This window comes from Lates calcarifer, linkage group LG21, assembly GCF_001640805.2.
Source record: "Lates calcarifer isolate ASB-BC8 linkage group LG21, TLL_Latcal_v3, whole genome shotgun sequence".
NCBI lineage: Eukaryota > Metazoa > Chordata > Actinopteri > Centropomidae > Lates > Lates calcarifer.
The window spans coordinates 27961735-27989142 of record NC_066853.1 but is presented as its reverse complement, the minus strand read 5'-3'; the positions used below and the strand labels follow the sequence as shown (position 1 = coordinate 27989142).

Below are 27408 nucleotides of genomic sequence, written 5' to 3'. Positions count from 1 at the left end.
AAAGCTCTATGTGGTTTATATAAAGGGGAATGTGCACACTTTGGGTTTGAAATGCCAAGCCTGAGGGACATCAATCAGAAACATACAGTCTGCTACTGTAAAGGACTGGAAAAGTAACAAAGGTTTATATGGCAAGATCATAATGCATAATGCTAGTGTTCCATTCAGAGAATTAAAAGAAACATTTAACAAATATTGGTAAGGACTAATGCATTTTCCTTTACATTTAAAATTATATATCAACAAAGTGTTATAATACAGAGATAATGCATTTAGATATTTGTAGCCCAGTGCTGGGAACAGCCCATTTCTTCTCCCTTGGAAGAGGAGGGTGGTCTCAACTCATGGCTGAGCCTTATATTGGCTGGTCTGGATCGGGGAGGGGTGAGCAGGTGGGGACAGGAAGAGCTGCAAGGCCACCACCCATGGGTCATGTTGCCATCGCCATGGTAACCCTGATATGGTGCAGCATGGAAGGATCTGAAATGTAGAAGACAGTCTTGTGAGTCTCCGGTTTTCATCCCAAAATACAATACTAAATGATGATATTGTCTGTGACTTATTCTGAGGCTTTTGAAAGTGATAGTGCTGGCTGACAACTACAGACATTTGTATTATTACAAAAGCCTTACACCTCCCAGTGAGATTAAAAGTGGTTCAAGGATCTTCAAAACACATGTCTAACACATGAAAAAGCTGAAAACTTAAGGGTCAACCATGGTGAAGTGGATCCATAATCTGTGAATGTGGCCTCATCACTGACTCTGCAGGCGACATTTTTTCCTGCATCTGGTAACAGGGGGTTATTAAGGGAGAATTAACAGTTTTCTTGTTTTGTTTTGTTTTTTGTGCCTAATCTCATAAAATTTCTGAAGCTTCAGTTATACGACGCGTGGCGGTGGTGAGGGAACTGTGACTGGTATTTGATTATATATGGCATTATTAGATCAGTAACAGCGATGCCTCAATGTGTAAGTTTGATTTTACTGATGTAGCTGGTAAATGAGAAGCTAGTGCACTATACAGTGGTAGTTTAGTCCAGCGGCTCCCAATCTAAGGGTCAGGCCCACTCTAGTGGGTCACAAAATAAATTTGAGGGGTCATGAGATGAGATGATTAATAAGGTAGGAAAAATGAAATAAAAGATGCATACATTTACATTCATATTTTGTGTCACTTCCTTGACTCTTTGTTACCTCTACCTCTATTTGTGACAGTATGAACTGGCCATACAATGGACCCAGCAGACATTTTGTTTGAGAAAGAACTATACAGATTGTTGTATGTCTTTATATGCTTGTATGGTGAGGGGAGAGAGAGAGGTTATTCCCAGGGTGGCCTGTGAAGAAGTGTCCACAACTCCTTGGCTAAAGGAGGTCATTGCCTGAGTCGCCAAAGGACTTTGTCTCTGCTGCCTAGTGCCACAGTGCCCCATATGTTTGTTCCTGCACTGGGGGTCCTGGTCAATGTCCTGTCAATTCCTGAGTTGGCTGATGCCAAGCCTGTTCCTGAGGCTGCTCCTGGGTTGACTAACATTAAATCTGCTCCTGGTCTCCAGATCTTCAGTTGACTGCCTCTTGCTCAGCACACTGCATAATGTAGTAAAATGTAGTCATGTAGTGTAGTAGCAGAAAATGGAAATAAATCCCACAAAGTGCAAATGTCTCAAAACTGTACTTTATTACAGCACTTGAGTCACCATTGGTGGCTGCTAGTTATCAGCTCGGCTCCACCACTGACAACCCCATTTTACGAACTGAAGTTGAAGAAAACGATGGTTTATTAAAACTTGAGTTTCATTTCTGTAGCTCAGGCCATCAGTTCAATCTGTTAACCAGGAACACTAGTTCAACATAAAATAAGTTTAAGCATAGAGCTCTGCCATATTGCATGATTTTTTGGAACTGCATTCTATGTATGTAATGGGAGAAGGCCCAGATAAATGTAAAGTTGGTGCATTTTATTAAAAATTATAAAGCTATTGACAAAAAAAATCATAGCCCATGGGCCCTAATTTTTAAAATATTGAACTGCACTTGCATGCAGCCAAATATTTAAGTTTATCTTAAAAGTCTGAGAAAAACTATTGACAAAAATATAAAAAGCTCCCTTTGCTTAAGTTGAGACAGTCCTTACCTTCTTCTCCTAAGTTTCCTGTTTGTAAAGCTGTGCGCAGTGCAGGCTCCACTATCAGATGATTAGGTAAAAATAACACATGGATCGTCAATCAAACTTTATTCTGCACTGCACAACTAATCTGGTGAAACTACCAGCACTGATGAAGCAGTAGTACTGATGAAAAGTTACTGATGATGATACTGATGAAAACCAGACTGTGAAGTGCAATCAAAAAGCTCAGAGACTGTGCCTGTAACAAGCAAAACTATGCACTTCTCCCTGCCCTCCTGCCTCACCACTCGGGACACTCCCTGAAAATCCTTTTCGGTAAGTGCATCAAGCACCGTGTGCAACGTGCACTGGATCTCCTTCACTGTGTCAATGGATCATTTTAGGAAAAAGGAAGAGGCCACAGGGAGCCAAATCTAGTGAGCAGGGTGGGTGGGGAGGCAACGTGCTGGTGTGGCCAAAAAACTTGTGTTTTTACGTGCTGTGAGCCAGCATGTTGTCATGATGGAGTCCTCATGCCACAGTTCAGGTTGTCTAGTGAATGCCATGGGGAAATCGCAAATGCGCACATGCAATTGGTCACAAAAATGCATGTGCGACATAATGCAGAATATTGACTCAGGAAAGTTATTGCTCACACCTGCTGCATGCACATTACCGTGCCATGCTCCATTCATTTGCAACTGCAATGTCAATCTGTGATAGATAACCACCACTGTAAGGAGTGATTTCTTTGAGTGTAGCAAGATGTGTACAGTGTCTGTGCACTTAGATTTGACTGAGCTACATTAATAATGAATTGTGTCACACTGGAGACGAATCAAGAGAGTGAGGTAGCTCCATGGTTTGTATCATTATCTGTGCTTCTCTGCATAATATTAATATTTCATATAAATATTTGAATTGGGTTCCATATTTATATATTTTATTAAACATGGAGTTGCAAGCTTCGATGAGGCATCTTTGCATACTCATTTACATACACTAATTGCAACATGGTCTTTATAACAGGACTCATCTGAAGTCCACCTGAGGCCACTTAGAGATGACGGAGTATCTTACCATGATATTGGCTCATTGCGTTGTTCATTCTCTTCCTGAGTGTTTGCCCTCCTAGGCTGACCATCTTCCTCTGGACATAGAAATCATGTTTAGATTTGTCAAAGACAGTGAATGTATCCGGTGAATATAAACATTAGGAAAAAAAAAAGTGGGTGACAGAAGATGGAAATTTGTGTCATCATTCTAGTAAACAGTACAGTCTGACTTTGCGGGAACCCATGTATCAGCCCAAATCTCACAGAAACATTTAACAAATACTGGTAAGGACACAGCTGACCATACCCACAGGTGTAATCATGGGTGCAGTCAAAGTTTCAACAGACTTATCCCTTAAAAGCATGGCACTATATTGCACTCTGTCTAATTCATTCACTTCTCTTGGGAAGTATGCACTTGCATGCACCTTGGCTTTTAACTCTTGTGGCCATAGCTGAAGAAAAGAGTGCCACGACTTCCAAAAGTTGATGGATGCTCTTTAGCCAGAACTAGAACTGTTTCAGCTGTTATCCTATAAAATGCTAAAGTTGTCACATTTGTCCATCCATAGTCAACGACACAACAGCAGAGCAGTCCACGCAATATGCACATTCATGTTGCAATAACCACGAGCAAGTGAATGGAATTAGTGATTACTGTGCTGACTAATTTGGATTTGGTAGGTGCCAGTCTATGAGACATTATAGTGGCCTATGTGTATGATACAGTATAAACACAGAATAACAACAACCTAGAAAAGGTTAAGTTGATAAACATTAATTTAAAAAAAACAAAAGGAAGGCAATCACTCCATTTTGCAATGCCGACCCACTCTCTGTAGACACTACTTCACTGGAGCCAGTTTCCTCCAACAACAGGACAATGACCCAAAGCACAGCTCCAAACTATGTACAAACTACTTCGAAAAGAAGCACTTAGCTGGTTTTCTGTCTATAAACTGCTCCTTTAAATCTTTCAACCTATACATGTCTGTGTAGCTATGCCTTCCCTCCATACAGAATCAACAGGGGCTTCAGAAAATATTCAGACCTTCACTTTTTGCCCACAAATACGTTTTTAGAAATCTGCAAATTCATTAACAAAGAATTAAAAACTCAAATCTCTCATTTACTCAGACTCTTTGTTGTGGCACTGCAAACTGTGGTTAGGTGTACCCTGTTTACTTTAATTGCCTTTGAGATGTGTCTAAAACCTGGTTGGTCCACTTAAAGTGGACATTGTTTAGAAAGACAACAAATGTAACCTCCCACAATTCACTCTGCATATCAGGACAAAAACCAAGACATGAAGTCCAGGTAACTCTTATGGCGAGGCTCTGTGATGAGACCACTGTGCTCCTGGGTGCATATGACCTGAGACTTGGGTGTCACATCACCTTTCAATGTGGCAATAACCCAGAGCACAGAGCCAAGAAAACACTGGAGTGGCTGTCAGACACGTCTCAAGGACAAGTGTCCTTGAGTGAAAGCCCGGACTTAAACCTCATAGAACATCTGTTGAAAGACCTAAAGATGGCAGTTTCAAACTGCTACCAAAACTGAAATCTCTCATTTACAAGAGAAGCCTCTTTCTCTCCACAGATGTTCTATGGGTCTTAGTATTGGCATTAGCTGAGCCACTCAAGGACAGACTTGGGTAATAAGCAGTCACTGGTGTTTGCCAGACAGTGTCTGAAGGTCTGCCCAAAGAGTTCAATGGGAGGTCAGAGAGAATTCCTTTTATTAAATGAATTTCCCTCAATGTGCAACATCCTCTGTGTAAGATTTAGTAACTTGATATGCTATATTCAGTTACTTACTGCATATTATAATGTTTATTCATTACCTTTTCAAATTTGACGGAGGAGGCACAAGTGAGATAAACAGCAGCTGAAAGTTTGAGGTTTCCAGCAGGAATGCTTATAAGAATAAGCTGACTGATCAATTTGCAGGAGAACCCTCTTGCCCACACATAAGAAATCCACTGACACACATCACCCTCAAACAGCTCCTAGTAAGCAGTTTTCATGCACAATACTTGGTGGTGTATTATTTACAGAGTGCTAGATTCCATTCTGTTGTAAAGTTAAGACAAAAAAATATCAACTTCCCCATTGCTTGAGTTAAAATGAGTAAACTATTCTGACAAATTTATTTAAATATTCAGATTCATGTCTCTGACAAGACTGTGACAGTGTTTGCAGGATTCTATCATCTTCTTCCTCCTCCAATCCCAAGTGAGGTTTCTTTACTGATATTAGGAATTGTTGTGAAACTGTGAAGGCAACAATTTTGTGGAGCCAACAGTCTTCTGTGTTCCATATATAAAACAGACCTTGCTGTCCACCGTATCCTATCGGTCAAGCCAAATTCAAAAATGCGAAGCAAACAAACTACAGAAACATGATTAATAGGGCTGTAAATCATAAGTTTCATCACAATATGATATTATAAATGATATATAGTTCAATGGACAATATCACAAAGTCTGCTTTCATATAATTTCAAGTCAATTCAATTCAGGAGCCAGTGATTGATATGAGACAATATCATATGCTGATTTAACACAATCACCTCCATTCATATCAAATCACAAAAAAGCAACTAAAATATCATTTGACCTTTTTATTCCTGAGCTCAACCAGACATTTAAATGAAAAACAATCTTCTCTTTTAATAATAATATACCTCCTGCCACATTCTGATATTTTCACATTCTATAAAAGAAAACAGAAAGAACATTAAATTCCTATCTGTACACATTAAAGCAGGATATTGTCTGTGAGTTTCAGAATTTTTTCAGCAGTAAAATTGATGAGATTAGATTAAAAATCAGTTCAGTTTCTCCAGCATCTGCTGCAGAACCGGCTGTGCATCATACTGAGTCTCAGAGAGTTTCTGCTCTGATGAATTTTGACATTATATGTCTTGATTCATTATCTAAGATAGTACTAGCTTCTAAACCCACCACTTGCCTTTTTGACCCTTTACCGGGTAAACTTTCCAAAGATCTCTGGCCAGTCTTGGGCCCAGCAGTGCTGAATATTGTGAATCTATCGTTGACGACTGGCACTGTTCCCTCTAGCTTTAAAACAGCTGTGGTTAAACCTTTACTTAAGAAACCACACCTTGATCCTGGGTCTTTAGGTAACTATCGGCCTGTCTCAAATCTCCCATTCTTCTCTAAAATACTAGAAAAAATGGTGTCTCAGCAGCTTTCAGCTCATTTAGCTGATAATAATCTATTTGAACCGTATCAGTCTGCTTTTAGGGCCTTTCACTCTACTGAAACAGCACTTGCTAAAGTAGTAAATGATCTGCTACTCTCTTTAGATTCAGGTTCCACCTCTCTGCTCATATTACTTGATCTTAGTGCAGCCTTTGATACTGTAGACCACCGTATACTCATAGACCGACTGGAAAATAGATTTGGAATCTCTGGCCTGGCCCTCAGCTGGTTAAAATCTTACTTATCTGACAGAACTCAGTGTGTCTCCTGTGATAACACCACATCAGCATTTTCTGATGTGAAATATGAAGTACCCCAGGGTTCCGTTCTTGGCCCCCTGCTTTTCTCTCTTTATATTTCTCCTCTTGGCCAAATTATTCGGAGTCATGGAATTAATTTTCACTGTTATGCTGATGATACCCAGCTATATGTGCCTATAAAGGCTGATAATGCCTCTCAAATTAGGGAACTAGAGATCTGCTTGTCATCTGTTAAAAGCTGGATGTCTCAAAACTTCCTGCTTCTTAATTCAGACAAAACTGAAATGCTGGTTATTGGCCCAGCACGATATAGACACCAGTTCGATCATGTAACTATATCTCTTGACAACTGTGTTATCTCTCAAAGTACAACAGCCAAAAATCTGGGTGTCACACTTGATCGTACTCTTTCCTTTGATCAGCATATTAAAGACATTACAAAGACCGCCTTTTTTCACCTACGCAATATAGCTAGGATTTGGTCTTTTCTGTCCATGGCAGACGCTGAAATTCTAGTCCATGCCTTTGTTTCTTCTAGACTGGATTATTGTAATGTTTTGCTTTCACGACTACCGCGTGCTAGCACTAAAAGTCTGCAAATGGTCCAGAATGCTGCAGCTAGAATGCTGACCAAATCGAGAAGGTTTGACCATATTACCCCGGTTTTAGCCTCCCTTCACTGGCTCCCTATTCATGTTAGATCAGACTTTAAAGTTCTCTTAATGACTTATAAAATTCTAAATGGGCTAGCCCCCTTATACCTGTCTGATCTTCTTAACCCTTATATTCCCTCCCGTGCTCTGCGTTCTCAGAGTGCAGGGCTGTCTGTCCCCAGAGTCAAAAAGAAGTCAGCAGGCTGCAGGGCCTTCTCCTATCGTGGCCCCTTCCTCTGGAACAACCTCCCTAGTGATATTAGTCAGTCTGACTCAGTTGAGGCCTTTAAATCCAAACTAAAAACTCATCTTTATGCCTTAACTTTTAACTAGCACATTATTCTGGTTCCTATTTCAGGATACCATTTTTTCCCTCGGCAGGTTGGGTCAGTCTCAATGCATCAGTTAAGATTAATAGTTAGTAAATGTTGTCCATGATGTCCTGCCGACGAGATTACTATTAACTGTCTTAATATCGCTGCATCACTTTAACTGTGTGTTTTTTCCCTCAAGCACATTACTGCCCAGGCTGTGCTTCTCTCTCTCTCTCTGCTACTGTCTCTCACTGCAGGGTTCTGCCTCCAGAGCTGGAGAGTCTCCTGCTGCTCCCATGATCCAGCTCAACCCATGATGCAACAATAATTAAACATTTACTAGTGTTATTGATAGTGTTAGTGCTATTAATGTACCATTGTTTGTCATTATTATTCCTTTAGCTGTAATAATAATTATTACTATTATTACTATTATTATTATTATTATTACTACTACTATTTACATTTTGACTTAGTCTGTGTATCTGCAATGTTGTCTTTCTCCTACCCCATTCCCCCACCCCCCTCTCTTTCTGTCTAAACCCAACCGGTCGAGGCAGATGGCCGCCCACCTTGAGTCCGGTTCTGCTCGAGGTTTCTGCCTCTTAAAAGGAAGTTTTTCCTTGCCACAGTCGCCTAGTGCTGCTCATGGTGGGATCTGTTGGGTTTTTCTCTGTAAATTTTAAGATAAAGAGTTCAGTCTAGACCTGCTCTATATGTACAGTGCCTCGAGATAACTTCTGTTGTGAATTGGCGCTATATAAATAAAATTTGACTTGACTTGACTATTGTGTAAACTTTACTCCTATTTAGAGTCTCAAGCAAAATACTTTTAGAGTTTAGTAATAATAACCAAAGTAGTACAGTCTCCCTATATCATAGCCACACACTACACCTACAGTTATAGCTACATTTTCCCTCATCACTTCACCACTCACACTGTTTGGAGGTGTGCACGCTTTTAAAATAAAGGCATGTCTTATGAATAATTATATTGTGATGGACTATGATATTATACATTACGTTAGTGTTGGGTTAGTGAACAAACGCTGTTCAGACTGTTATGCTGAAATACTTTTATTCCAGGGTTAATTAATACGTTGCCATCTTAGACACAGTGAAGCCTGTCTGTCATGTCAGCTGCCTGTGATCGGCAGGGAGCCAGGTATGAAGATGGTCTTTCCACAGAAAAGGGGCTGAAAGTGAGTCGATGTAGGTAGTGGCTATCACAGAGAAAAGGTTTGGGGTTTGTTATTTCTGTCAGTTGGCTACAAACAAATCTCATACATTTGAAGAAACTTATTGCTGTAGAATTTTACTTTTTTTCTGCTGTGCAAGCGGGCCAGTGTGAGGTTGAAATGGGTGGTATAGTAAAATGTTGCTCATTTCCAGTTTGCTCAGTAAAAATCTCAGGTAATCACACATCTGTAATCATGTCCCAGAACCTTACAATAGAAGCAGTACTTATGGTTCTACTAACCAAAGCAGGTGAGATGTGCCACTGAGTCCAAATCAAATCAGCAACTGCTTTCTAATTGACTACTACACTCAGGTTTGCTTAGAGGACATGTCTCTTAGTCTAGAAATGACACAGACACTAAAGACCTATATGCATAGACAGCTCTAGATCGCATTTTCAACTAGTGCAATATGTTTACATCACTAACCTCTGGTGACTTGAGTGGAACACAACTGTATCGCAGAATGGCTGTAGCTACATTTTCACTAACAAAATCTGAAACTTCTTGTGAATCTTTATAAAATCACCTGAAAGGAAAATACTGTGGAAATAAAAACCCATCCTTCTACTCTCAAGTTATTTAAGAGGGTTGATCAGATAGAGTTCAACTTAGATTCAGCTGACAAATAATGATGTACTGTTACATTGCTATGGATCAATGTTAGTAACAATGTAGAAAATAATATCTGATATATTTGCTCTGTTTATGCCAAGCATGACAATGTTGTAATAAATGGCAAAAAACAAATAGCACCATTTCTAAACATACTTATATTTCCCTCATTGGCAGTCTGCCCCCAAACAGTTGGTGTCGATCCCTCTTTCAGCCTCCCCCTCTTTTTGTGTTGTAATGACACACACATATAGGTATTTGCTAACTGTAGCAGGAGTGGTGCCATCAAAGAATAACTGTTATCCACTTAGTTTATGCGCTTTGAAGTACAGAGCCAATGTAGAGATTTGTCTGTGCAGCCCAGAATAGAGCAGTTCCCATGCTTAGCTCTTAGCTTTGACATAATGTTAGCCAGTTTGGTGGTTTCACGAGAAAAATATGACAAACCTTTGCGAGGTAGCTCTAAAGTCTCTAGAGTGGAGATACTTACTGTACACAGAGGGCAACATGATTAATATGAGCCTGCACATTCTTTTACCAAATCACATTTTCAGGTCCATATATACATGCATAAACAGAGAAAAAGTGGGTTTTTCCAAATATGTTACCTTTAACATTTTGTAGATGTTGGTTTTATGTTCTAATTGCTCTCTCTTGCTGCAATGTTTCTCATTTTATTCAACCAAAGATTGAAACGTAGCTCGGTGGATAGTTCTGTTTCCCCTGAATAGATAGATGGACTGGAGCAGTGTAAGCCTGCTGTGTGTGTGGACTGTGATGTCTGAGGGAACATACAGACAGTGGAACTAGAATCACTGCTTTTTAACATAGTGAGAAAAACCAAAATGTTTTACATTGTGTGGGTGTCCTGCATCTCTTACCACAGGGGTTTCCCTCCACATCGTCAAGGAGATTGGCTGTAGAGTTGGCTGTGCCCAATCTGGAAAGGAGGTTAGTTAAGAACATCATGGACACGTGGAAGAAGACAAACAAATCACAGTTCTGGAGGCTGATCCATGAGTGGAGATTTACATTATGTGAGCAAGACAAACCTCAACAATGATGGTGTTGATGACGTATGGAACTGCTCTGAGTAGATAACAGACTTTGAAGGCATAAATGCATCTTCAGAGGTGATGGTTATGCTTTTCCTATATGGATTTCATTTGTTTCACCATGCTCATTGAGGACATGAACATGTAAAATTGGTTGTTACTGTTGAATTGCTGGTGTTAATGTAGCAACATGCTTTATTTATGTTAAATTAAAGCATTTCCATATTTGGAATGGCATATGATCATGGTAAGTGAATAAGATTTGGCTACTTTATTACCTTACAACAAAAAAATAAAGTTGGCCAGATATTATGACCAGGTTAATGAAAGGATACGAATGGTGCTTCAGGAGTGTCCTCCTTCTTGATTTTCTCCTCTTTGTCTTTTCTGAGAACGTTCTGGCAATTTCAAACAGCTTCTTCCTCGTTGCTAGAGGTGAAAAATGATCCTGGGTGATTAACTACACTAGGTAATGATCTTGAAGTAGGGGTACACATATTGATCCCAAACCTTTTGGTACAAGACATTCAGTTCATTGTTAGATTTACTTGGTTTGGTACAAACAATTGCTGTCAGATGGTCTATGTATCTCTACAGTCCCATGATGGAAATTCTAGATAACAAGTTCCACCCAAAATGATTTGGCAGTGCACCAGTTGTTGTCTGTCAGCTATAGCATGCTAATAGGGTTTGCCCTTGATACTATGGGTTTCCCCATTAGCCAGGTTAGCTAAGCTCGGGTAGTGTGGGTGCTGTCGAAATGACAAACAAAAGTAAGAAACCAGAGTTGAGGTGAAATTGTTATACTCTCATAGGAGGATTCCTATGGGAGAATTACAATTTCACAGTTAGTTTCACAGCAACGATGGACAGACAAAAGACCCTCTTGGACCTTAAAGTCTGAGGATTTATTGCAAATAACATGCAATTAAATTAAATGTGATGTCTTCGACCTGTATTCAGGAATAAGTCTAGCTCCTGAACATAAACAAGAAGTTCCATTCAAATTCAATGAGGGAAATGGTGGAACAATACATCCAAAAAAAATTTAAAAAAAAATCACTTAGACCATAAAAGTCCACTGTGATAGATTTTTTGCAAATTAGCACAATGCGGAAAACTGTAAAATTAATAGCGCTTTTTTAATTCTTTATCAACACCAAATTTGGTATACAGTCTCGGAGGATGAAAACACACATTTCTGTTGTAAATGAGCAAGATCAATCAAAAAAATGAGGCTGTGATATACCGAAATATCTTTGCAAGAGGCAAAGAGAATATTGTCCATAACTCATTAACCATTTGTCCAGTCATCACAAATCTTAATACATGTCTTCAGACCATAACCAGAAAAGGTCTGCCAAAGCATTTTGAGCCTGACTCATAGGGGGCACCACAAATACCACAAAGGTGTACCTGAAAACCAGGTGAATAGAATTTCACCTAAATTGGCGTGCATGCTCTGGGGGAAAATATTAATCAAAGTCTGAGGGCCATGTAAATTGGCGCAAGTGAACGTGGCTTATCACATATCTGCTCATTAACCCCATGGAGGTAGAACCCTAATTATGGCCACTATTACATTTTTTACATAAAGGACAAAAAATTTATTTTGTGCATTACTTTGTTTCCACTGCTGGACCAAATAATGTTCCAAATTGTGACTCCAAAACTTAAGTACAGACAGAAATGTGAATTTTGTAAACCTTTACACATCTACCTTAATTGCTAATACAACTATTGTGAAGTAACAGTAGTACTGTAAATCAAGGGACTTACATTTGCCCATGTGTTTGAGTTTGTCTCTGAACAGGGCATCATCTGAGACGGCCTCCACTGAAGATGCAGAGTCTCCTGCACACATACACAGCAACACTACCACACTGAACTTTTATGTACACATGCACACAAGAAACACATCAGCTGTAGAAGCACAATTATTTATAGTATGATGTCTGTAGCTTGTCCTAGACACGACAAACAAATATCACAGTGAGTGCTTAGACACACAAAGACCAGTATTCAGCAGAATTCAGTGTGCAAAGAAACTGCAAATAGCTTGGCAGAAGAAGCTTGATGAGTGATATCTACCTGTGGAATTTTCCATGCTAGATGAATGACTGGACTTTGATTTCTTTGATTCATACTTCAAGCGATCTAAAAACAGAGAGCAGATGTTATGAGCACTGATGTGAGGAAGAGGTGATGAACAAGATGTAATGAGCTCAGGTATAATAGCATTAATTCTTTAAAACTTCTAAGCCTCCAATCAATTTATCTTAACCTGTGTCAGATGAGAAAGAAAAACCGTTTAAAGCTTTGTATTGGTGCACCAGAAAAATTAATGCTACTATTTCCACTGCTGATAAAAAACATTTTATTGTATTAAACTTTTTTCCTCAAAAATTCTGTGCGCTGGTAGGGCCCAGAGATTTTAAGCAGCTCCAATGATTCCTTTGAACCGGTTGCTGTTACTCTGTGCTTTTTCTTTTTACCTTACTGAGCATTCTGTGCCACAATATTAAATCAACTCAATTTACAGTTTGTCTAACTGTGAACTGATGAATATCTTAATTCGGTGAAATGACTGTATAACCCTTCCCAGCTTGAATCAAATTCTTGATCCTAAGTCTTCTGAGATTTCTTTTTTGTAAAGCATGGTTCACACCAGCAGATGCCTCTTTTGAATAACAAACAATATTGTTTTGTTGATTTGACTCCAGCATTGCCATTTTCTGATTCAGGTTAGCTTTTGTTGATGTCATTAGCCTAGGGATTCACATACCATCCAATATACATGAATACATCTGACCTACAATGTGAATGTTATGATGGTGTATTCAACATGGACAAGAATAATACAATGATTTGTGTGTTATTAGTTAAAATACATTGTGTTTGTTCATTATTACAACTTCTAATCTGACCACATTTTAAGACAATTTATACATGAATGCAGGTCATTTCAAAGGGTTCATTCCCTTTTTCTTGCCACTGTATTTTGTCCAACAACCTGTTCCTGTTGTTCACCTTTTGGAGAACAGGGCACATCTTTAGAACACTCTAAAGATGGAAATTGTGGACAAATAAATGTCTTGAGCTAAAACTCGAATTTTTTCGTTGAAATGTATCAATATTTCTGAGATAAAGTACACAATGTGATTGAAGAACTCAGAGAAGTTGATCTTTTATAAAACACCCGGAAAACTTTCGTGTGTGGGGCTCTATGTATGCCTACTAAAACAATGGAAGCAAATGCCTTGATCATAAGCTGAGGGACGTGAGGCCAAGACAAATGGAGACATATGGAATTAATTTTGTCCAAGTAAATAAAAGCAAAGAAATACACCAAAAAACAAACAACAGCAAAAAGAATCCAAAATTATTAATACATTATAACAGAATTAAAATGTGAAAGTCAAAGAATCTTTTTCCTCTACCTTTAACTAGAATCAAAGTTTAAACTAATAAGAAGACATTTTGGGACACTGGACAACTAGGCTGGCTGGAGCTTCTCATTTTAAAGCTTAAAACCATTGTCTGAGCCATTGCTTTCCTGGTGATTGTTGTTTTCCATACTAATGCAAAATAGAGGAAGTCAGCTGTAGAGCTCTGGATGGATAATCAAAATATCAAGTTAACAACATATAATCACTGCTGATATGAATGGCTTCTGCCAGTGTCTTCCCTCAAAAGAGCATGAAGCTACTGATCGCCATTAAAATGAACTGAGATATAAGATATGCTGGTGATTAGGTCTTATGACTGGCAGTCTCTCTGACCAATAGAAGAGCAGCAGAGTCCTACGATTTGGAATCTTGTCCCCTATATCTGTCCAATAAAAACAAAGACTAAACTCATGAAAGTCAGACACTTAAACCAAGCAATCTAGTCACACCTGGACAGTGGTCTTGGAAAATCAGTCTGTTTCTCACACTAACATTGTCTAGTGTTTGGTTTGCTGATGTTACTGTGTGGTTTGAGATCATGCATTTAAGTTTCATTACTTACACAAAAGTAATTCCAAAGAGACATGAACAGGACTTGGCAAATTATGACAATAACAACACAAAAACAAGAACTTTTAAAAGTGCCCTGTGGAGATTTTTTGGAAACAAAAAAAGTTTTTATATTTAGTGTTTCTCTGAAAAACAACAAACACAACAAAAACAAAACACTTTTTTAAAAGTATTGTTTACAGTCACATGTAGCTGGTAGATCAGCATATAGTGCGAAACCATTGAGTGTGTAGCACATCACCCAGGTGTGTGCAAGCATGCCCGTGTGTCCTTGTGCACATGCATGAGACAAAAAAAACAGGGACTCCATAGTGCTACTTAAGGTCAAGAACTCCACAAGCAAACTTTAATGTAATGTTTTTTACACTCTCTGCATCATTTCCAGGACTAAAGACCCACTATACCACTATACCACCAAAAGTACAGTACAGTAATTGACACTGACCTCATGCTGACAATACAAGCAGAATTTCTTTGTGTATAACAAGTCAAAATGTACACTGTCATACCTCTCTCTAAGGCGATGAGGAACTCGCGGTTGCGCTGCAACTCTCTCATGAACTCCTCATTTTGCAGAAACAGCGCAATACGCTCATCTTCCAGATACTGCTTCAATTTCTTGTCTTGCTCTGCACCACCTGTTGTCAAACCTGGTTCTCCAGCAGTCCCTGCAGCTCCAGAGCGAGAACCAGACTGGGCTGTCAATTGGCTTATTGAAGAGACCGAGGAGGAGGATGATGATGAAGGCTGGGACAGACTGCTCTGAGAGCTCTGCTGAAGTAAAGACAGGATAGGTTATTGTTTGTAAAATCAATTCATGTGGTTTGATAAGAAATCATTCAATATATTCTCTGGCAGCAATAGAGAAGGTTCTCACACTTAACAGTGAAAAAGCTGATTATAGACAAAATCTTCAATAAATCTGAATCTAAATCTGTATAAATCTTTACAACTGTGCACCTCTGCCTCTGAGAACTCTCAGAACTCTCAGCTTTATAGTTTCTGGTTAAAGCAAACTCCACTGTTTGTACAACCTTGTATATTCTGAATATTGAGCCATTTCATTTTATTTTATTATTCCCTGTGTCTACTTTCCAATTGGCTGTGCACAGGTGACAAATTACAGGAAAAACAAATAAAAAAAAGTGGAGAAACAAGATGACAATGTCCATCTGTAAGGCAAAGAACCACTTATTGGTTTGAGGAGTATGAAAATGATGTGAATCATATACAGCCTTTGCAGTCACAAGATTTCAAGCCCAATTAGGACATATGGGGAATTTTGGAGTCTGTAAACGATTGTCTATTACCTTTCTTTCCTATTCCCCCATAGCATGTTAAGTCTTGGCGCAAAAACATGTTTTTGCACCACAATGGCCACCAAAATCTATTTAGTTGAATTCCAGGTGAACATTTGTGCCAAATTTGAGGAAAGGCATTTCTACTGAAATATTCAAAAGGCAAAAATGTGTGAGGTCATTGTGACCTAAACCATTGATTGTTTAAGATTTTTTTTTTTTTTTTTTTTTTACTTGACAGCCAGCAATGCAGAGGTGGACAGGAAACATGGGGGGCAGATAGAGGGCATGACACACAACAGAGGTCCCTGGTCTTAATCAAACCATGGATGTTGCGGCTATGTGGTATGAGCTGTAATCATTTACCAGAGCACGCCGTATCAATATTTTTTATATTTTCTCCAGTGAACCTCTACAGCAACACCGTAGCTGATAGATATCTGTGCCACACCTACAAAGCATTTACACCCTGTGCATAGGAACAGGCAGGCCTGTGCTCATCAATTTTGCACAAGCACTACTTGTTTTAAAGGGATGAATTAATAAGATGTATGAATGAAGTAATAGTGCTTAGAGGACTCAAGCAGTCCTGAAGCATTGGCAGCCAGTGGGCAACAACTTATTAAGTCAACTTTGTAGAATAAAATTAACTGTGTTGAGCTAACCTGTGTGTGAAAAGAGCATTATCAAAACCAGGCTTCTTCTACTCACTCTTCTCCTTGACATGTAGATTTAAGTTATCTTTATGTGCCACCCAAGGCCCACCCATCACACACCACAGCTGTTCACAGAGTCAACAGTCATTTTTGATGAAAAACTAAGAAATCATATGCACTCATTTGCACTCAACATCTGTGTGCTAACATTTTTTTACCTTTGTACTGTCCAACTGCTGGGGCAGAATCCGTAGAAAGTCATCAGGGAGATTTCCAAGCAAAGGAGGGTTCCAGTTCCGGTAGCTTCTGACATGCTGGTGACCTGGAGGTGGCTGGGCTTCAAATCTAGGGAAGCACATACGGTAACAGGACACTGATTCTAGTAATTCAACCAACTGTACAAGGTACATCATCAACTGGCCCTAACCCATGCCTGGGGTTTTTTGCAAATTTTTCGAAACAGCTTAAAACAGTGCTCCAGCACCTGCTCCTCAACAGATTCAACTTCTCCAGCAGTTCCTTTCAAGTGCTCTGTGTCACCCAAAGGGTCTGTTCCAACTTGACAAACCTGTCATTTATGTGTTTGAGGACCTTGTCTTTCTCCCAGATCAACAGCAAATCCTCATCTATCATCTATCACCTGTAGCTCAGCTGGGAGAATCACAACTACCATTAATCAAAGCTGAAGATAGATGGATCAGTTCTGCATCTTTGTTTTTATTCGGCATGTCGCAGCAAAAAGTTATCAAGTTAAGCCCCAGTGTGTCAGGGAAGTTCCAGAGGTTGACCAGGTGAGATATAAGTCCAACAAAATATTAATTTTACAGCTTAGCATGGAGGAGCATCTGAAAAAATGTCTTCTCTCTGTGCTGTTTGCTTGCCTTGACCAACAAATTCGAATTGGTTTATTGCTGAGTCCAAGTGATTGAGTGAGTCCAAATTTGTAGGGATTCCCTGAGATGATGTGTTCACAAGGCAAAAAGGTGCTTTGTGAGGTCACAGTGATCTTTACCGTTGACCATGAAATTTGAATCAGTTCATCTTTGAGTACAGGTGAATGTCTGTGCCAGATGTAATGTAATTCCCTTCAGGCATTAATTATTTATTACATGCACAAGAATGTGAGGTCATTGTGCCCTTGGTCTTTGATTGGGACCACCAAAATCTAATCAATTCACCAAAAGAATAAATGGTTTTTAAAGTAGCTGTTAATCTGATAATTGTATAATCAAGGCCTCAGCTTCTTCTATAGTCCCTTTTACACAGGGATTGCACAATATTGACATTTAGAATTCCCTCAAATAAGCCAGCTTTGGTTGTTTACACAGAGCCACATGAAGGCAGCTTAATGCCACCCCACTGTGCTGGCTCCCCTTTTTATACAGATGTTAATTCATCTCTGTGACGACCTCCCATGTCAACTTAAAGGTGGGGTGATAAGGCCCCCCCATTCCACCTCCACAACATATACAGAACAGCAAGGTGGAAGAATGCAAAATATTCCCACCTTGAAAAGGCTGTGTAAAAGAGGTCTTTGTAAGAGTCCAGTCCCTCTTGCTTACCTTGGTGGGGGTGTTGGTGGGGTGTCTGGGTATTTCCTGTCATAAATATGCATATCATATGTTGGTGGAGAGTAGACTGGAGGCGGTTCCTCATCTGAACTATCGGGTTCCAGTGTTCGCTCCAGAATCTAGAAAGAATCAGACAATACAAGCTTTGTTTCATTAAAATGTTCTAAAAGATTAAAGGTCTCATGCACTTTCAATTTTGCGAGACTTACATTTTGATTCCAATTAGAGTCAGTTATTTCTGAGGTTTAAACCATAGTCAAATACAATATGATCATCTAGTTAAAATGCAATGTTCCGATGGGAAACCTTAGGACACAAAGGGCTGTTGTTTGCTTCTTCTTGCGTATGATGTAGAGTATATTTTCCAATATAAAACAGTAGCACAGTAGACCTACAATACAATCATCGTCAGTGGAGTTGTATTGAATCTCAAGCCTCAAAAAAACTGTATGTCACACAACACACACACAGGGACAAAAGAAAGAACGACCCAACTGGAACCAGAAACAACCAAACCAGACAAACCTGTTGTTTGAGAGGCATCATTACGAAACAGATTCCATCAAAATTTCATGCCCCTAACTGCCTCCTAGATGGAGCAGTTACTCGGACACACACACTGACACACTCCTGTCTGTCACTGGCCCTACTGGTAATCAATGAAATTAAAGTGAAGGGTTTAGTCTATATTGACAATACTGACAGCCCATCAGGCTGCACCTGCATCAGCTTCCTAACTGGTGTTGGTGCCCTGGGTCCTTTCTACTGACCTCTGGTGGGATGCTGTCATCTGAATCGGAACTGTCATCTGACCCCTGTCCATCAGTGGTCATCTGGAGCAGTTGGTCGATGGTGGCGTCCACAGCTCCGTTGTTGGAGCGCAGCACACACTCAATCACCTCATAGTCCATAGAGGGGAACATGGTCTTGAAGTCCTCCATGGCCTGGTTGAACTCCAGACGTCTGACCTGCCGGTTGGGTCTGCTGTTGTTGAGCTGCCCCTGTCCACTGCCACCCCCTCCACCATTTCCACTGCTTCTGGAACCTCCATTGCTGCTGCTGCGTCTGAACAAGCTAGTCATCCTTTGAGCCTGGCTACCTCAGGTGCTGCCGACCTACAGACAGGATGGCTCTACTTTTCTATCAAAACCACAAGGACTTTGGCCCCGTCCTTCTCACTTGCTTTCCACGTTTTACCCACTCAGTTTCTCATGCTTACACAAACATAGCAGTCTTTTGATGGGAGTTTAGAAAAACTTGAGAACCCCCCCCCCAAACACTACTTGTTATTCAGCAGCATCTGGCATGATTGACTGTACTGCAGGGTTCACAGGGACTGAAATATTTAGGTGGTGACAGAAATTACACATCCAAGGTCCTGTCACCAGGTGGAGATTAGAGTCAAAATCCACCAGGGAACAAACATAGCTGTATCACAGTCTTCACCTACAGAGAGAGAAAGCAGACAGTGCAAGAGTTAGACGAATGAAGGTCTTTGAGGAGAAACTGCCTGAAATGGCAGTACAGGTAAGGTTAGGCAAAACACAATGAATGAGGAAACAGACTTCAACACACCACTAGCCCCAGCAGTGCCACAGATTTAGCAAAAGATGCAAAAATGCAAAAGAAAATCAATATTGTCACTACTTCCTCCAATGCTGTCTGTCTAACTATTGCTTACTTAATGTTCTCGACAAAACAGCACATTAATATGACACAATTGTTCCCATTGTTATCTTCATATACTGCATACCTCAAAAAACCTGGCTAGTAAGATACAGTCAGACTTTAGTATATGTCTAGTATATACTCACTGAGCACTTTATTAGGAACACCTAACTAACTTCTTCTAACAACCACTTTTCAAACTTACATTTGGCCAAAAGGATGTGAAATATTTAAGTAACACTGAAATACATTAAAATAAGCTATAAAATAATAGGTAGTGACAAGCACCATAGTGCTCATTGACAAGTTTTGCTGATATGTTCATTTTTTAACTATTATTTTAACTTTTTTTTATTCTTTGAAAGAAAACACTCCTACTGATGACACCATCAGAGGCTTTTAGCCAAGTTCTGCCACAGAATGAGAGTGTGCAAGTATTAGCGTGTATGTGATACCATGCCTTGGCCATGCACTCACAAAGACACCTTCCCAACATCACCATATTAATCTGCACCTAAGAACCATGCTATATTTAGCACACAATCCAGGACTCTCAGTCCTCAGAGAGAGTGTGTGTTTCTGTACTAGTGTATGGGAGATGGTTGCTTGCTGTTTGCTCTAAAAAGCAGAGTGGTCTCTCCTTTGACCAGCTACAATGGTACCTGATGAGTGAACACATGTATTAATGCCAATTCTGAACTGTACTTGTACATGTGAATTAGTTACAAGTTGGTAATATAGTCACTCTTTCATCATATCTGATTCGCAGCTCTTCCCATCAATAGAGATCCTGTCAGGTGACATTGCCAAACATTTGACACATTTGTTCAATGGACTGGTTTGTGTGATGACAACTGACCATTCGCTAAACCCCTCCCCAAACAGCAACTCTCAACATATAGCTCAGCAACCGTGCCCAGGCGTGTATCACTTTGAGATTTTAATCAATGCGTTTACCACAACTCGTTTAGACTACTGCAATGCACTTTATGTTGGGGTTAGCCAGAAGTCACTTGCTGCTCGACTTTTAACAGGTGCCAAAAAACGGGAGCACATTTCCCCAATTTTAGCATCAATTTATTGGCTCCCAGTTCGTTTTCAGATTGATTTTAAAATTCTTCTCTTTGTTTTTAAATGTCTTCATGGCCTGGCCCCACAGTATCTATCTGACCTGCTCCAGCTGTACGCTCCGTCACGCACTCTCAGATCGACTGATCAGTCACTGTTATCCCAGAGATAAAGAGGAAATCAAGAGGTGAACGTGCTTTTTCAGTCGCTGCCCCAAAGCTGTGGAATGAGTTGCCTTTGCACGTCAGGCAGGCCGACTCATTTCCTGTTTTTAAATCTTCTCTAAAACACATTTTTTCTCTTTGGCTTTTAACACAGTTTGAGATGTTGGCTTTTATTATTTTGTCTTATTGTTTTATCTTATTGGCTTTTACTGTTTTTATTTGTTTTGTTTTATGTTTGTGTACAGCACTTTGGACAACTTTTTTTTTAAATGCTTTATAAATAAAGCTGAGCTGAGCTGAGTTGCGACTACTTTCACATAGAACACAAATACTCTGTGACGAAAAGGCAATGAAATTTTTTTCCAAAAAGAGGTCACTTTTTCTGAGCTTTTGCACCATGAATAAAAGCATCACAGTCACACAGGCTGTCAGAGGCTGCTCTGGGTCAAAGAATCCCGGTAGTTGGTTCCCTGCCTCCTCAAATTTGGCAATCACATCCCCGACAGGACCTTAGCTGTCCCACAAACATCCTAAAAAATATGTGTGCAACTGGCTGTGGTGGAGCTTCAGCTTCTGTATATTCGCGTGAAAGTATCTCGCAATGTCATGTTCTATATTCGCATTGCACTGTATTTGAAAAGGCCTTAACACTGATGTTTATCTTAATGTTTGGTATGTAATGATGCAGTTTTGGTCACCAGTGAATTAAGATAATGCCAGGTAATGTTAGCTCTGTAGCTAAACAGTAAATGTTCTGCTGGCTCAAAACAGAGGCCTGTACTACAAAGAGAGTTTAACCTACTCTGGTTTAACTTAAGGGTTACACCCCCACTGCCATTAAAAGGATTATTCATATTGATAATACGCAACACTAATTATGCTAAATTCAGCCATATTCTTTCCTTGTATGTTTTGCTGTGTAAACACACACTTAGGCTTGACTGTGAGAAATGTTACAAATTGACTAAAAAACTGACTATACTTATATAGGATAACAGCGAGTTCACCACGAACATAACCTACTCTGAGCAGTTTAGAGATGCAGTGTAAATTACCATGGCAGCAAACCGTATCCTAAAACCTGTCCACTTTTAGTACAGGTTAACCAGGAAGTTACCCCCGACGTCACTAAGTTACTCCTGAAGTTACTCTGATAAGCCAGTAACCTCACTTTGCAGTACAGGCCTCAGCCAGGCAGAGCTGCGGTCTTAACATTTACCATATCATTAATTTGGCCACAGCCCATAAGGAAAAGTTTAAAGCAAACTCTCAAGATTATCACGATAATATTGCAAATTGCAATTATTTTGGCTAGGATAATCGTGACATGAAAACTTTATATCGTCCCATGCCTACTGAGCACTGCATTGTGATTTTTTTTTATTAGCATCAGCACTATTTTTGAATGGCCTCACTATGGCCACTTCTGTAAGAACCTCTGTAAACAGGCCTGGGATGATGCGATCTTCAGGCTGAGGATCATTACAAGGGACAAGCACCCAGTTTACGACTACAACCCAGACACCGTGTTTTCAGACTTTCACAGTGGGGAGGCCCGCAGTGTCCAAAACTGAGGAAGGCGTGTCACACCTATGGTCAGACTGTCAACACAGAGCTCTACTGCAACATTGTGTGACAACTGAGAGAGGACCCAAATTATGTGTGGCACCTTGTCAATCAGGTACTCATGACAATTTGCATTAAGCAGCGTTTTTTGTGCTGCACCAACAGAACTGTTGCTCCACACTTGCCCTACTTGCCAGATTTGGCACATTGCAACTTCTTCCTCTTCCCAAAAATGAAACTCAAGCTGAAGGCTTGTCATTTTGACACTGTGAAGGAAATCCAGGGAGCATCCCAACCACAGCAGGAGCACTAGGAGCAGGGGATGGTGTCTACATTTTTTTTTTTTTTTTGCTTATTATGGGCTTAGTCTGTGAAATTTTTGATTACACCTTGTGCATTTCAGGGATTTCTATAAGTACTGGCTGCTGGCCAAAAAGTCACTATTCCAGCCAGCTCTGTTATTATATTAATGTTTAATTCTAACAAAATAGTTTTGATTAACAAGTTGTGATTTGCATATTTTACAATCACTAGCCTCCACTTCAAAACAATGCAAAAATGATGAGAGATCTGTCTGAATCAATCCTGCCCCCACATGCTCTAAATTATCGTGTGTGTCTGTGTGTGTGCGCCTGTGCACTCAGTAGAGAGCAGAGGGTCATCTTGAGTGTTTGACAAATATTAGCAAAATAACAATTACATTAAGAGCTGCACTAATTGCACAGACAGGAGACATCCTCATTAGGCAAGCTACTTTGCACAGTAAGCATTAAAAAGTCTACTGAAAGCACTGCATTTTACACACGACACTGATATTTATGGGCTTAATGAATGCAAAAATTAATTAATTCTATTCATTTATATTGTGCTTTAACAGCAGAGCCATCTCTAAGATGCACTGCAAACACACTTAAAGCAGGCAGTGTTGTCAGTAACAGACCTATGTCATCTAAGGAAAATGTAGGCTATGCCTGAACTACACACTGTTATTTCACAGTTTAAAATGTCCTAGAACACTTTTTATTTTTTTGCCACTGACCCCAAAAGGAAGCTAGAGGGAAGTGTAGTGTACGACAACAGACTCTGATAGGCTTCCTAAAGACAAAAACTGTTGATTTAAGCAATATTAACCACCTTGGTCCTGACCACATCACTGTCGTGCTCAAATGACGTTAAAGCACACCCTCAAGTGTAAAGTTGAGACTATACAACTATTACCAACAAAGTAAAATATATATATGGTGGAGTAATATTTTTAGTGATGAGTAAGGCGTACTGTCATGCTGATTTGAGCACATTCTAAATGTCTTGTTGACCAATCAGATTGCTTGGTCAGAACTGTTTGTTGTATAATAGTTGATCAAGAACATTAGGATGATTCCATTCTTCATCTGAATTTTGAACTGATTTTCATTCTACTTGCTATCAAATAAGATTACTGTATATGATGAATCGTGGCATTAAAATGTGCTGGCTTGTTTTATAATTCTAACAAAAAGTGCAGGGAGCTCTCAGGCTCAGCAGCATGTCTTATAAAGTTAAATGAAAACTTAAACAAATAAATAGCTCCCTAAAGTTTTCTACAGTAAATTAATTTTTCCAAAATTTCAACACAACTGAAATGTTATTTTATCTTTCACTTATCTTTGTTTTAAGTTCAAACAAAAACAAAAAGTGCAGGGAATTGATTAAGACTCAGAAAATGAGAAAATGCCGAATATTGGGGCAGATAATCGGTCTATCCCCAAAGCATAGCAGCAAAGAATGAGGCCAAGAGCCCAAAACACACAGAGACAACACACAGTCCAGTGACCCCTGCACCCTAAGAAAAACAAAAGAAAATATTTTATCTATGTTTTTTACCTTATTTATGTGCAAGGCTCAGTGTGACATTCCCTACTGCATTTCACATTTAAGAACATAATAAGAGATGGTTTGGTTTCACAGTATTTATTATTACATAGTTGTATATAGGGTGTATATTAGTAGTATATAATATATTAGTAGTATATATTCTCAGATATGGTGGGCTTAATACTTTGTAATCATCTGCATGTCATCAGTACATTCAAATTCATACGGATCTTTCTTGTCCCCAAGTGGGCCTCTAAAGCAGCACTTCCTGTCAGGCTGCATGCCATTACCAGTGAGGTTCACCCATCAAATGATTCCATTTAAGAGAAATCTGCACAGTGTGAGAGGAAGTGCTGCCTGAGGGGCGAAATTCAGGGCAATAGATTAAGATTAAAGTTTAGTCAAAATTTTATAAAATCTCACCTCGTTTGTAACAGTGAAATAAGCATAATCAGAATCACACACATACATTTGAACATGTAGGCTAATTATGTTAGATATACACTTTCACTTGTAATATATATATATATATATATATATATATATATATATATATATATATATATATGCCATTTTCAGATGTTATTTTTGCTGCTGTCTGTACCACACAAGCATGTCACACCGCAATACTTCATTTACAGTATAAAGGTTATAGGGATGGGCATTTTAAGAAATTTTCTTGACCAATCATCAGGAAAATTAATGATCAATTATGAATTAACCATTATTTTTTAAACTGAAAATGCCTAGGGCAGAAAATATGCTGCTAAAGAAAGTGTGTTTTTTCTCAGTGAAGAAATGATAAAATAAAGATCCTCTGAAGTCTTCAATCACAGTCTTTAAAGTTGAACTGACAGAAAGTAAAATAACAAAGATCTGCAGCCTCATAAAGGCAGTGAGTCAAACCAAAGCTGTGACACTCCACACAAACACAAGTGAGCGGATTTTATACACGATACAAAAAAAGTTATCAGTCATATCAAATGGTAATGATTTTTTAAAAAATATATCAGGCTATTTAGTGCAGACCTCCCCTACTCTCTTCATTTTTGCCTTTGACTTCTACGACAGCTCAAAGGCAGCTCAGTTTTCTCTGTTAAATTTTAATGGCACCTCCTGCTGGTTGCTGCAACATAGTGAAAATCATTATATTGCTTCAAGACCCACCACACAATATCGCTGATATGAACGTATTGATTAAATTCCACTTTACTGACAAAATTCTTAGCAATCAATAACCCGGTCATTGATTATGTCCAAGGTGTGTTGTGACACATTTTGACCTTATCAAAAAATTGCACATCCTGCGATATAGATATTGCATTTAGCCATATTGCCATTTCAACAACATTTAGATTAATTGTTGAGCAACATCAAGAAATAAAAATGCAAACTGCATTTTAAAATGCTTTTTGTATTTTTATCTCTGGAAGTCGACTTTTAACAATCTACACAGCTGAGTCAATCACATCTGCACTGGTTCCCAGTTTTCTGATAACACAAGAAGATATTTCTTTTTCTTTTCTTTTTTTACAACTCATATCTGAAGTGCAAAATTCTTCAGAGCAAATTAAAGGCATTAATATCAAGTAGGTTATTTCATGTTATGTAATTCTGAACTAAAAAATATTAGCCATTGTGTATTTTTATTTTTATCCCTATCTCTAAAAAAAACAACAGCAACATCTGCCTCAGAAATCCAGCATTAGCACCACTTACTTACCACCCTGTCCCTCAAAGTGCCCATTATGAACTGAATGGCTGTTTTTGCCATAACTGTTTTTTATCATAGCCATCTACCATATGTTGATGGCTGTTACCAGAAACACTCAGTCAAGAGAAACAAATGCTGACAGATAACGGTTACGCCGTGAAACAGAGCAATTACAAAAAAAGAAAGAAAAACTCAAAAGCTTGATGTAATCCACATGAAAAGCAATTGTGCCGAGGGATGGTTTGTATACAATACAAATCAAAATGAGTATAAATTCAAAGTTAGATTGAATTCAGATCGCTATTACACCAGCTGGCACGGTGTACTGTACTGTACAACTGTACAGGTGAGAGTATTTTTGGGAGGAACAGCTAAAGCTCCCAACTTTTAGTTTCTGTACATGTAAAATAAACAAGGCCACATTAAGATAGCATTTTGAGAAAGTATGGCATACCCACAGAAGCGTTCCTCTATGCATGTGCTCTTCCCTGGAATCGCTGCTAACATGCTAACGGTAGTCCTCAGATATTAGCCAACTCAGAACTGTCATATTTTGCTCTAAATGTCGTGATCCGTCACCCAATTAATTAAAAAAAAAGCTAATGTTAGAGTACCTTTACCGAAACTAGGTTTAGCAGCGACATGTTAGCAGTTTTAGCTATTGGCAACTAATCACAACCAGGCACATAGGTACTCCAGACAGGGAACCATCCACAAGGCCTCGATCAGTCATTCAACCCACATTAGCTCAAATATGTCACCGAATTCAACCCATGAATGTTACGCATTGCACTCATTTTCAGTGAAGGAGATGCTTACTTCTTCTAACAACACTTTCCCCTCGCCGTGTTGGTGTTCACAAAGTGAAGCGCTAAATATTTAGATCAAATCCAGTAGTTACAGCTATGTATTGACAAACACGTCTTTCGGGCTGGAAAAATAGAAATGCTAACGTTACTCACTGACAACAGCACAGGTGGTTCAGTTGAATAGCTAACATCCACAGTTTGCTAAAAGTGTCCAGGAAGCACAGCTGAACAGTAGAACACTGGATTGCAGCATTGTAATGGGAAACAGAAGTCACTGGACGTAACTCCAGTTCTGTGAGTACGTGTGTACCCTCTAACGGGAATCGCTATTCGTTAACCCCTTCGACGCTCCACCTCGAAAATCCTGAAACAGATTTTTGCAGTCACTGCCAAGGCGCACACAATGTAACGTGAACGCTGCTTTTCCTCCTGTGCAACTCAGCAACAAAGACGGTCATGTCATGTTTTGTAATTCCAATTTTCCCAGTGGCCA

At 39.3% G+C, this 27408-nt stretch overlaps 1 protein-coding gene across 14 annotated transcripts; it reads right to left on the bottom strand.

Annotated features, from left to right (window-relative positions):
* cuedc1b (CUE domain containing 1b) lies at positions 1–27408 on the bottom strand. Of its 14 annotated transcripts, none has more exons than XM_018700686.2 (11): positions 27069–27293; positions 18843–19518; positions 18064–18191; positions 16720–16846; positions 15057–15321; positions 12620–12685; positions 12308–12382; positions 10864–10957; positions 10355–10413; positions 3190–3259; positions 331–480 (listed from the first exon to the last, which is right to left on the bottom strand). In XM_018700686.2, coding segments are annotated over exons 2-11 (1197 nt in total). In that variant the 5' UTR covers positions 19155–19518; positions 27069–27293; the 3' UTR covers positions 331–479. The 14 variants fall into 14 exon arrangements, 8 of the variants coding, with proteins under 8 accessions (XP_018556222.1, XP_018556240.1, XP_018556233.1 ...); XR_001963636.2 differs by lacking the exon at positions 331–480 and adding an exon at positions 10082–10254 and having other exon boundaries at positions 12308–12379; positions 27069–27296; XR_001963630.2 differs by lacking the exons at positions 331–480; positions 27069–27293 and adding exons at positions 10082–10254; positions 27303–27408 and having other exon boundaries at positions 3199–3259.

Coding starts and splice junctions, on each gene's coding strand:
- cuedc1b (XM_051065732.1), bottom strand. CDS start 19,154: ATGACTAGCTTGTTCAGACGCAGCAGCAGCAATGGAGGTTCCAGAAGC. Junction 16,847..18,063: donor CCACCAACACCCCCACCAAG/GTAAGCAAGAGG, acceptor GTGCTTCCCTAG/ATTTGAAGCCCAGCCACCTC. Junction 15,322..16,719: donor AGCAGTTGGACAGTACAAAG/GTAAAAAAATGT, acceptor TCTTTACTTCAG/CAGAGCTCTCAGAGCAGTCT.